The sequence below is a fragment of the Sinocyclocheilus rhinocerous genome, unplaced genomic scaffold (assembly GCF_001515625.1).
Source record: "Sinocyclocheilus rhinocerous isolate Xijiao unplaced genomic scaffold, SAMN03320098_v1.1 scaffold730, whole genome shotgun sequence".
NCBI lineage: Eukaryota > Metazoa > Chordata > Actinopteri > Cypriniformes > Cyprinidae > Sinocyclocheilus > Sinocyclocheilus rhinocerous.
Window position 1 is genome coordinate 585006 of NW_015670605.1, and position 11864 is coordinate 596869.

Sequence of the window (11864 nt, forward strand, 5' to 3'; positions counted from 1 at the left end):
TTATTCTGCTGCGTGATACTGCAGAAGAACTGATGACGGCACGGTTTGATCTTCGGCTGACCAATCAGCAGAAAGGGGCGTTTAATTCCCGCCCACGTGTAGAAATCAAATATTCAAGCTGTTTATTCATTTTTCTACCCCTGAGCGAAAAACGAAAATTTAAGCTGAATTCTCTTTTTTAAATTTTTGGTAAAAAAACGGAAAAAGGAGCCGTTTTCTCATTTTTCTACTTTCAATATTAAATAAAAAAACGAATGATCGAATGATACACGGATTAAAAAGGGATTTATGTATTTATTCTGAAATGAGTGGTGGGTTTTTCCACTGAGGAATAATAATTTCAAACTTACCCACTGTTAGTTTTTAACTGAAATCTAAATCGGAGATGCTTTTGATATAATTGCAGTAATCACATTTATTATGTAATTAAGTTTAATTTGATATTTCTAGCAAAATCAATGTGAATATATCCTAAATGTTACCTGTAATTAAATAAATAGGTCTCTAATTAAATAAATAGCCTTAAATAAGTCCCTTTAAGGCAAGTCAGCTTTAAGTATGTTCAATTTAAATCCAAAACTGTTTGTCAAACGTATTTTTAATATATTTCAAATCAGCAGTGAAACCTGATAATAATGGTATCGTAATGTTAATCAGCACAATTTTTTCCCTGATAATCACCCAGCCCTAGTTGTAAACAAGGAAATTTCTGAACTGTATTATATAATATTATGTTTTGAATTCCGTTTGTCTCTAGGCTGCCAAACTGTTGTATGAGTCAAGGGACCAGTGAAATGACACAGTGCTGGAGACAGAACAAAACGGAGGAGAGAGAGATCAAAACCAAGTATTATGTGTTATTCAGTCTTACATGTACTCTAAGATGCTTGTATGATTTCTATTCAATCTTTTGCTTCTACTCCCTGTTGAGACAGATTTGCTTACAACCTCTCTGTCTGTGCCAAGAGGGAGGACCAAGTTTTCAGACGATTCTCGTGCAATATGGACATGTATGATAATATATAAACACCATTTAACAGATGCTTTAAGTGTAGTCTCACGTATCAAAGTTTTGTAAACTAAATATATTTTGTCAGATATTCTTATTTTAACACAAAATCCTGAGTATGTACTTTTTACTGCCCGACTATTTACAATATGTAGTTTTGTTTTCTTTCTTAACATATTTGAAACACTTTTGGAATTGTTTTTCCTACACTACAGAATGTTGTTTCAGGTCTTCATTTGTTAGTAACGTGTTTGCGTCTGCAGAGAAAGATTTCCCTTTTTTAGAAAACTGAAATTAGAGCAGCCAGATTGCCTGGAGTCATATTAAACTTTGTTCTAGGTCATCAGGTTTTGTTTGTTAATTTTCAGTTTTCAATGTACACCAAATAAACATCTTCAGTCCACGACTGACCAAGTTATATCTGTATTAATTTATTTGGGAACATTTTTCAGGTCTTGACATTTTTTAAATTTAAGTACTGGGCTAAAAGTTCATAAAATACATTAGAAAATGATCTTACAGAATTCAGTATATTACAGTATTCATGCATTCTTGAAATCTTAATCTTGTATAAATATTCATCTTTTGCATGCATACATACATTATATATATATATATATATATATACTGTATATATATACGCATACATACATGCATAAATTAGTAAAAATCAAATGCATTATTTAAATTGTATTAAAATAGAAACATTTTCACTTATTCTCAGATTTTGGAATTTCATATGTATGTAAATTTAAATTACATTTAAAATATCAGGCTTTTTGGCATAAATTGATGACATGATGGCCACCCTGACGTAGGAAAAAAAACTTTTCCTAAGTGTATTTTTAAACATTTTAAAAAATATATATTATTTAATTCCTTTTATTACGTGTGAAAAAATTACTTGTGGTCCTTTTAATTTTTGTTTGTGATGCAGAAAGTCCTTTTTGCAACAGATGGCAGGTTTCATTCATCCTTCTCAGAGGGCTGCAGAGGAATCATCTCCATGCTCTCATGATGGACTGCTGCTACCCTCTTGTGTCCTGTACACCATAGACCAGAAACTCAAGCTTTATGAAAACAAGAACACTCTACATACAACCAAACAAACTCCTTGAACTTTCATGCTTTATTATGTTTATACATTAGGTGAAGACTAAATTTTTTAGCCACCTATCAACAACTTAAAAACTATACAACAAAGTAAGCATCTAGCAGCAACACGATACACTTTTGCAAAGTTGAAAAATAATATATAAAGTCTTTTCAGAGTACTGCTGCAGCTGTTCAGAAAATAACAATAATGAACTCGGACATATTTGATCGAATATGTTTCTGATCAATGGACCACAAGGGTGTAGGTTTGATTTTGGCATTGGTAGGGACATAACGGCAGACAACAGAAATTTAATTGTTTGATCAAAATCATTCCTAGGGACAATTTAGTAGTCGCTGGATATTGGTACATGTCATAGCGTCTCTAAATTCTACACCCTTGAAAATCATAAGAAGTGATGTCTGACTTTGGAAACTATAGTTCTCCCCTTAAATATGAAGAGGTCAAACAACAGATTAATGAGTTACTCCAAATTTCACAAAAAGCTTATGGAGATAATTATATAAGTCAGACATTGAAATGAGTTGCTGTTTTGTCTCTTCTGGTTAAGATATCACTCAATTGTTTGGAAATGTACCCACACAGAGAAACTTTCATTTTTTTTAATGTTCCCAATCTCATTTTGTAAGTGACTTTTCTTTCCGTTTTAAAGATGTTTTCTTTGAATTTTGACTACTCAAAAGAAAATATAGGAAAATATAACTTAATTAATTTGTTTCCTACTAGCTAAATTTCACAAACATAAACAATAAGCTGGCTCTAAACCTCTCTTTTCTTTATTCAAAGTTGATCTAAACAAGTATATTGAAACTATCCAAAGTTCTGTTAATCCTTAAGCAGTGAAAACTGCATCTCTGTGTCCTCTTAAGGTAAAAAAAAATACAATAAAAATCATGGTTACTATAGTTAAACCATAGTAACCACAAATTAACCATGGTTTTGCTACACTATGGTATTTGTAGTAAAACTGGTTATACAAAAAAAAAAAAAAATGGTTACTACCCTTTTACTATAATAAAACCATGGTTAATTTTCTACGGTATTTGTTTTTATGCTTTCTTTTTCTTTTTTCTTTTTCTTTGTTTTGTTTTAATAACTGTATTGCCTTAATGATGTTTTGAACAGTTTAATAAAAAAAGAAATCAGGAAAAAAGATTAGCACTCCGTGCTCCGAAAAAGATACCTACTCCAAAGTCCCGATCTGAATCAAATGATTTGTGAACCCGCTCCGAAGTCCCGATCCGAATCAAATGATTCGTGAACCCGCTCCGAAGTCCCGCTCCGAATCAAATGATTTGTGAACCCGCTCCGAAGTCCCGATCCGAATCAAATGATTTGTGAACCCGCTCCGAAGTCCCGATCCGAATCAAATGATTTGTGAACCCGCTCCGAAGTCCCGCTCCGAATCAAATGATTTGTGAACCCGCTCCGAAGTCCCGATCCGAATCAAATGATTTGTGAACCCGCTCCGAAGTCCCGATCCGAATCAAATGATTTGTGAACCCGCTCCGAAGTCCCGATCCGAATCAAATGATTTGTGAACCCGCTCCGAAGTCCCGATCCGAATCAAATGATTTGTGAACCCGCTCCGAAGTCCCGATCCGAATCAAATGATTTGTGAACCCGCTCCGAAGTCCCGATCCGAATCAAATGATTTGTGAAAACTACGCCTTTGTCTCTTTGTTTATTTTGAATATGCGCCCTCTAGTGGCGAAAATTACATATTGTGCCTTTAATCATTTAAATGGAAAAAACATAGGCCATCATAACTATAATTTACTCTACCATTCAAAAGTTTGGGGACAATAAGATTTTTTTTTTTACATCTTTGAAAGAAGTCTTATGCTTACCATGGCTTATTGGATCAAAATACAGTAAATACAGTCAAAGCTGAATTTTCAGCATCATTAGGCCTACTCCAGTCTTCAGTCACATGATCTTTTGCTGCCCAAGAAACATTTCTGTTTATTATCAATGTAAAAAGACAACAACAGATGCTAAATGTGATACATATTTTTCATCAGGATTCGTTAAACAGACTCCAGACATTTGAATAAAAATTCAGCTTTGATCACAGCAATATTTTTTTTTTAAATCACTCACTCATGTTTGCATGTCAAAACCTTCTTAAAATAACTGTAATTTAAAAATGTGTATTTTTTTTTCGAAAGAAAGCAACAGATGCATGTGATATAGGCAAATATGTTGTGAAAATGCATATAAAGTGATTTAATGGCTTTTCTCAACTTACCTGTTTCCTACATCTCTGTCAGCAGATCCCTGAAATTACAGAACAATTTTATCAATATTTGTTTACCATGAAAGATCAAAACACATTTGAACTAGATTCAGCGCTCCTTGTCATAGACATCACCGATTAACACTACATGGCATATTTTTAGGCTTTTAAGTAAATTAGCCTACTTCCATTGGTTAACCTACGCCTACGTCATCCGCCGGAAAGGCGTTCTATTGTGAACGCCTGAACAACAGTTATCAGAAGCTAGAGATTACTGTTTATAAAATTTTAAATATGGATTTTTTTTTCTTACAAAAACGCATCAATTCGCTACAGGAGGCCATTATTCACCACCCGGAGCCATATGGGATACTTTTTTTTTTTTTATGATGGATGGATGCGCTTTATTGGACTTCTTTTGGACTATTGAAAAAAATAAAAAAACACCCACTCACTGCCATTATAAAGCTTGGAACAGCCAGGACATTTTTTTTTACTATAACTCCGATTGGATTCGTCTGAAAGAAGAAAGTCATATACACCTAGGATGAGGTTGAGTAAATCATGGGGTAATTTTCAATTTTGGGTGAACTATCCCTTTAAAACAAGTCAAAGTCACGCAGCGTTTACATAAATAAATATATATAATTAGAACACAACATAAACAATTTAAAATATCATTACATTATTATTAAATAGCAAATTTGAAACAAATTTTGTGTTCTATGACCCATTCATATATACGGTAGGTGCAAAACTCATATTCAAATTCAGATTTTGTATTTTTTTTCTCGAACACTCAACCTTTTTATTTCATTTAAAAACGTATTTTTTTTTATTCCACTTTTCTGTTCTCGCGAGAGCTGTGAATATCACCTGTAGGCTTAACCATAATGGTAAAGTAGCCTAAATGTCAAATAAATATAGCGGCGTTCGTAATGCTGCAGAGTTTCATGAACAGTTGTCACAGCTAACGTTACTCGCGAATTGGGACCCAGCAAGTGACTTTCAGATGACACAATTCTCCATCTTTGTGAGTTAACGAAACCGAAATATACAAAATACCCAACACACACGTGTATAACGTGACAGACAGCTAGTTTTTCAGTGCACATATTAACCGAAACCTATTTATAACAACTCAAATAAAGAACCGACAATCGTATTCTGCTGCATTGTGAACGCGGTTTTCAGTCTTTTGGATGATGGACCAACCTCGTGCCATCACCCTAAAAGGCAATTTTATATTTTCATGTATAAAGTGCTAATTTATACTGTGAAACATTTATATTATAAATATGTGTAAAGTATTATTTGAAAAATATTTCATTTATATTACATCACATTATTACTTTTTTCCTAATCACTATTGTACAGTCATATTTATGCATTTACTTAAATACATTTTTATAATTTATTAATTTTTAAAAATGTTTTTAATTATACTACTTACATTTTTTTATTCAGTTTAATCTTACTTTAATGTCACACTATTTTCTTATTTATTGTTCTTATTTATTTTTTTACACTGTTTTTGTCTAAGTATTCTGTGGATCCCCTAGCACTCCCTTGTGGCCCCTTTGTGGTCCCCGGACACCAGTTTGAAAACTATCTATTGTACGCCACTGTGCTTTACACACCCTACAGGAGTAGCATGAAATACAGCTGACATATCTGTTTGTATTATATAGGGATCTCAGTTGTCGGGCCTGTGAGGGACTGAAGTACAGTGTGTTTAATGGATTGTACTGTTCTGATTGTTCAGCAGACAAGAGGTCTTTCTGAAAAGAAAAAAAAAAAACTTTCTGTACAAGCAAAACTCCATAAAACAATTTTGAAAGTTGAGAGTTGTGAAAATTACATAATCTAGAACCGTTATGCAGTGCGTGCCATTGTAAGTCAATAACTCAGTCTGCTTTAGTTAAATTCAATGGCGTCTAGGATAATTGAGGTCTATTCTGAACACAGCCATGATCTTTTTTCTGGAGATGGGCTGCTGCCGCCGTCTTGTGTTCATTTGACAGCAGAACAAGACATTCATTCAGTTTTAATTGGCCTAGAGAAACCAAGACATTACACTATTACAGCTCTTCTAACACTAATGCAGATATTGAAAATGTGGAAGAGGATTTGCAAAAAAAATTAATTTGGTTGTCATAAAATTACAAATGGGACACCATATTGTGGACAGTCATGTGCTGGGGACCATTTGGGACAAGACCTATCAAGCTTTTTTAACAACTTAAAACAACTTGGTTTGAGCCCTTGTGATTTCAAACCAAAGGTAAACTAATTGTCCTATCGAACTAAACTAAACTCTTTTTGTTCGCTTGTTATTGCACCACAGTGAGGCTAAAGTTTTAATGTTTGAGGTTTGTGTTGATGCTGATTTGAGCCGTTAATGGATGCTAATCACTTTCTCTACATCCCTCACGTCTGATCTTATTGAGTTTGTCTACATGATCACAGCAGTAAATAACTGATTGTGGGTCAGTCGTCAGCAGGCTGTCACAACAAGGGTATGGTGTTAGGGGTGTTTAATAGCATGTTTAGTAAAGCTGTAGGGGTGGAAAACATTCAGAATAAGGAAGAGAGGTGTCTCTCTACAGTATCAGGGGACTTGAGCAAAATCCATTCATTTTTCACTAACTTCCAGACATGCTGTGAGAGAGCAGGAGTGCAGATAAGCTTTCAGTATGTGCGGAATGGATTTAAGGGCCAACAATGGCGTTAACTTTATTAGCAATGTATGTTGCAGCAGGATTGGGAAAACATACAGTGAGGCTAACTCTGTTGTGCAGCATTCTTTTTTTAATTAAAGTTTTTTTTTTTTTCCATCAATCAGTATAAGAAGTTATGCAATGAAATTGAAACTTGAATTTGTGCAAAACCTGATTAACATGTTCTCCAGATTTGAAAATATTTTTCAAAGAGCATCTCTTAGTTCAATGGAAGAAAATCTTAACTGTTTTTTTTTTCAACTACAAATGATAGTCAGCATAACTGTTACGGGGCTGACAAGACTTGAGACGTGCAGATCCATGTGCAAGCTTATTTATTAACAGAAGACAGAGACGTGGTCATAGAACAGGCATAAGTCAGAAAATGGCAGACAGGTATATGGCGGACAAGACACAAGAATAAACCTAAGGCTAGCGGAGGTCAACGATCGGCTCCGGGGTGATATGCAACAGTGTGTAGTGCGAGAGTCAATGAAATGGAAAGGGTGACCTCTGATGGCTAGCAGACGGAAGTTCATGGACCGGATACGTGACAATAACGATATTTCTGTTTTGCAGAAAAAAATGTTAATTTCCATATTTAAATATATTTAATTAAATTATTATTTTTGTTTAATAATAATTTGTTTAATACATTGTTTCTAACAATGAATCATTTCAAACATTGTTTTTTATTAACCTGTTCTATCTTGGCACAAATATAATTTTGTACGTTAAATTTAGCAAGCATTTAAATAGGTATACAACTAGTATACAACAAAGCACACTCAGTGGAATACTGTATCCCACAATGCAATGCACTCAGTTTGACCTTCCATTTCCAATTTAATGAAAGAATACTAATTTCAGACATTTTTAACATCTCTGTCGGACTTATGGTATCAGACTTTTCAGTTATTTTTACACAAAATTATATATATAAAAAAAAACATTTATTTAACTGGTAACTGATAACTGGTTCCACTCACATGTAATATTATAAGGTCATGTGACACTGAATTACTGCAGAATGCTGTGTAGTGAGCTAGTATTCTATTTGCAAACATAGGCAATAATATTAGCATTATAAATCATAATCATAAGGAAACTGCTTGCGCTTCAGAATCAAATGTTTCTGAAGGGCACTCTTTTGTCTTGCTTAATTATGAAAAATATTAGCAAATAAAAACACTTGCATCTGTGTTCAGTGAAATATGAATTTGTTTGGCTTTGCTGTATTCGTCACACAATTTAATGCACAGACCTGCAGCTTATCTTTAGATCATATTGAAATTACATTTGTTTTATGTTCAAGTTAAAAAAAATCCAGCTGTAATGGAAAATAGTTTTTTGAATGAACAGTAGAGGAGAGTCAAGTTCCATGAAATCCAGCATTGTGCAGTGTGCACTTTGTGTCTCTCTGCTGCCCTCTTGAGGAATATAGCAAGACAAGCCTCATATAAAATCACAAATACAGTTTGTATGATCATAAATCTTTAAAGCTGCATTTTGAAGATGCAATTAAGTATCATTAAACATGTATCCTGATTCATCACAGAGGCCTCTGCATTTGTCCTGTATCTCTCTCTTTCTGTACTTTCTTCCACTATCCTATCCAATAAAGACACACTTACCAAAAAGAGGCTAAATTATAAAAGGCTAATATTTAATAATAGGCTAATATTTTTTATTTATTAACATATTCTGGTCATTGATGTGTCTCATTTTATTTCTGTTTTGGGTCCAGATCTATAATGTTTCAAAAATACATTAAAATTGCAGTTCATACAGACATGACTTAAATTTAAAAAGACCTTTGAAAATCTTGTTGCAAATAATATTAAATCTATTTTGTTGAAAATGATATAAAAGTTTTAAAAGATGAAACCAACAAGAATACACTGATTACTTTTGTGCATTTTATACTAAATATATTATAATATTTATATTTTTCATCAGGCACCTTGACCAGATATTTTTTTGTTTTCTTAATATCAAAATCAGATCTGTATTTTGCAGACCTTTACCCTCCTTCTACTTGTCATTTTTGTCCTTCTACTACTCATTTCCTTTTACCTCTCTCTCTCTCGCTCTCTGGCCTAGGTGCATGGATTCCACTCTATGGCTGTTTGTTCCTCAAGGGATCTTATTAGAAAACACTCATGTATCATAGCAGCACCTAAAACCCTCACTGTGATCTCTCATATCCTCGGCACTGCTGTGGAAATGGCCTGTACTTTCACACACACACACACACACACACACACACACACACACACAATCAAACTTTAGCTAGTTTAAACTAACACCCTGTTAATATAATCACAATACTGCTTTCCATCACAGCAAAGACAAAAATAAAGATTTATTTATCTACCTAGAAGCAAAGTCATGTTTACAAAGTAACACGTTGATACAATGAGCAAGTTAAATTCAGAATTTTGGTTGAAACACAAAAGCAGAACTAATTCCCCCTTGTTTTCTGAGTTTAGGAAAAAATGTGTATATATTACACTATACCATCTCAAAGATCACATATTTTCTGTAATGTTTTCTGTAGGGCTTTCTCCATCCGAATGCCAGAGGGCGCTCTCGCGCTGAAACTCCAAATACGCCTCACGGAAGAAACCCAGGAAATGCCTATGGCTGCAGCTGAATAAACAGAAGATTCAACTGCTTTCATTAATTCAGCGTGACTAATAAACACACGACTACGACAATATATGGTTTATTGGAGTTCGTCTTATTATAAGTTTGATTATAATAACTAAAGTATAAGTATAATAATGCAATGCTAATCGACATAGCCTTTATCACTGCTTAGAATACTATGAAATACTAAATGACAGAGTATTTCTCAATCAGAGATGGCCTTATTATTGGGAGATACCAGCTCTACCATTGGAGAAAGTTTAATGTTCAATTTGGATCATATGCGTGCCTTGATTACAGCATTGACATAATTGAATTTCATTCGCATCACCGTAGCACCATTTTGGGGAACATCCGCTGAACGCAAGCAGCGCACACTCTTCTGTGTCAGCTGTGCTGCACGGATGCGCTGTTTTCGTTCAAATCAAAGCGTAAATACACATAGAAAATAAACAAGGCTCAGTTCGAGGCTGAATTTGCACATCGTTTGATACTGAAAGATGGAGCGGTCCCAGCTATAAAAGATCCCGGTCATGATTCAGAACTGCAGACGGTAAGTGAAACAGCATCAAATGTCTGTTTTTTTGGCATTTGGCGCCCAAGTGCTCGTCACTCTTTAGCTCCGCCCACGGCACGCCTCCAGGAGCTCGGCTTTTTCCGGAGAGAATCGTAAAGCTGTATCTTTCTTTTATAAATAAGATAAAACTAAAGACTTTTTGGAGATATGAAGGATGCAGTACTACTCTATAGGTACTCAAGATTAACATGAGATTGGGTGAAACTGTGTGTGTTATGCCCCCTTTAATTATAATTAACAATTGAATGATAAGCATTAAAACTTTACTTGCAACTGTTTGCCAAAATTCTTAAAAAGATTACTTGGCAGTAACTTTGTAAATTTGGACAAACCAGTGACAAGATCTTTATTACAGTTTGTAGCAGTTTTCAAAATACTAGTTATTTAAACACCAGAGGTTTGTAATGCTGTGGAATAAATTGGTTAGGGGATTGCTCTGAAAGGATCTTAATTGCATCACTTTGGCATGTGGTTCACCAATCACAAAAACTCCAGAAAGATCACAGGATGCAGCCTGTTCTGCTCACCCAACCTTCCCCTGTCTCCGATAAGGAGTGTGATTTGTGTTTCAGTGGTTCACATCAGCCTGCTGTAGTAAAATTTTTTATCTTAAAACAGTAGAAAACTGTACAGTTAAATGCACAGTATGGTCAGCCGTGACTTTGCCAGCTGGTGTGGTATTTTCTGGATCCAAAGCTTTTTGTTCTCTACGTTTTTTTCCTCCATCTTCTTGCTTCGTAACCGGAGGCATCACTCAATCATGATCATGATGCAGAGAAGTTCAAGGCACTGTGTGAGTGTTCATGGCAAATCAAGGTCAGATACTGTCTCTCAAAGGAAAAAATAAAACACTTTCACAGATTCAGCTAGCGATTAAAGGAATAGTTCAACCAAATGATGACACTTCTGTCAATATTCACTCACCCTAATTTTGTTCCAAACATTTTTTTAATCATACAACACGAAGTCATAGTGACTGAGGCAAAACGACTTGTGAAGTCAAATGTGTCACAACACGTCAGCAATCAAGTTTACAATGTGCTTAACTTTTTCAGTTTCATTGTGTTCCTCACACAAAACTATATCACTTTAGAAGACTTGCAGTATAATCATAGGGACTGCCTTTATGGGCCTTTTTCATGGTGTTTTTTGTCCTTTATGCAGCTTGTCAGCTGTGATTTGTATTAAAAACGTATGCTACACACAGATCCCATGTTTCTTTTCTATTTGAGATGCACACACTGGGTCTAAATTGTTTTACTGAGGTTTATTTTCAGGAGTGACTCTCATCCTGATTTAGCAGAATAGCACAATGCTGGAGATAAATGCATGGCTTGAGATGCTGGAGCAAGTGGTTGAATTTTGTGCAAGGCGTACCGGTATGACTCCATTTGTTTTGGTTGTTCCATAAGTCTGCTGGAATTGAAAAGTATCGGGTTAGACAATCTGCGGAATTACTTTTGTAAAGTTTTCTGGGTGTGGGACGGGACTATGTGATTGTGTCACCTTAGGTGCTGCTTGCCTCTGAATTCAGGTGTTATGGAGGTTGG

At 34.7% G+C, this 11864-nt stretch overlaps 1 protein-coding gene across 4 annotated transcripts in view; it reads left to right on the forward strand.

Moving 5' to 3' along the window:
- LOC107734304 (zinc finger FYVE domain-containing protein 21-like) overlaps positions 1-1438 on the forward strand; it is an 11562-nt gene extending 10124 nt beyond the window's left edge. For all 4 annotated transcript variants that reach the window (XM_016546237.1, XM_016546239.1, XM_016546238.1 and 1 more), the window contains one exon: positions 758-1438. In XM_016546237.1, the coding sequence (XP_016401723.1) occupies positions 758-793 (36 nt within the window). In that variant the 3' untranslated portion in view covers positions 794-1438. The remainder of the gene's footprint in view (positions 1-757) is intronic.
- Positions 1439-11864: the final 10426 nt, after the last annotated feature.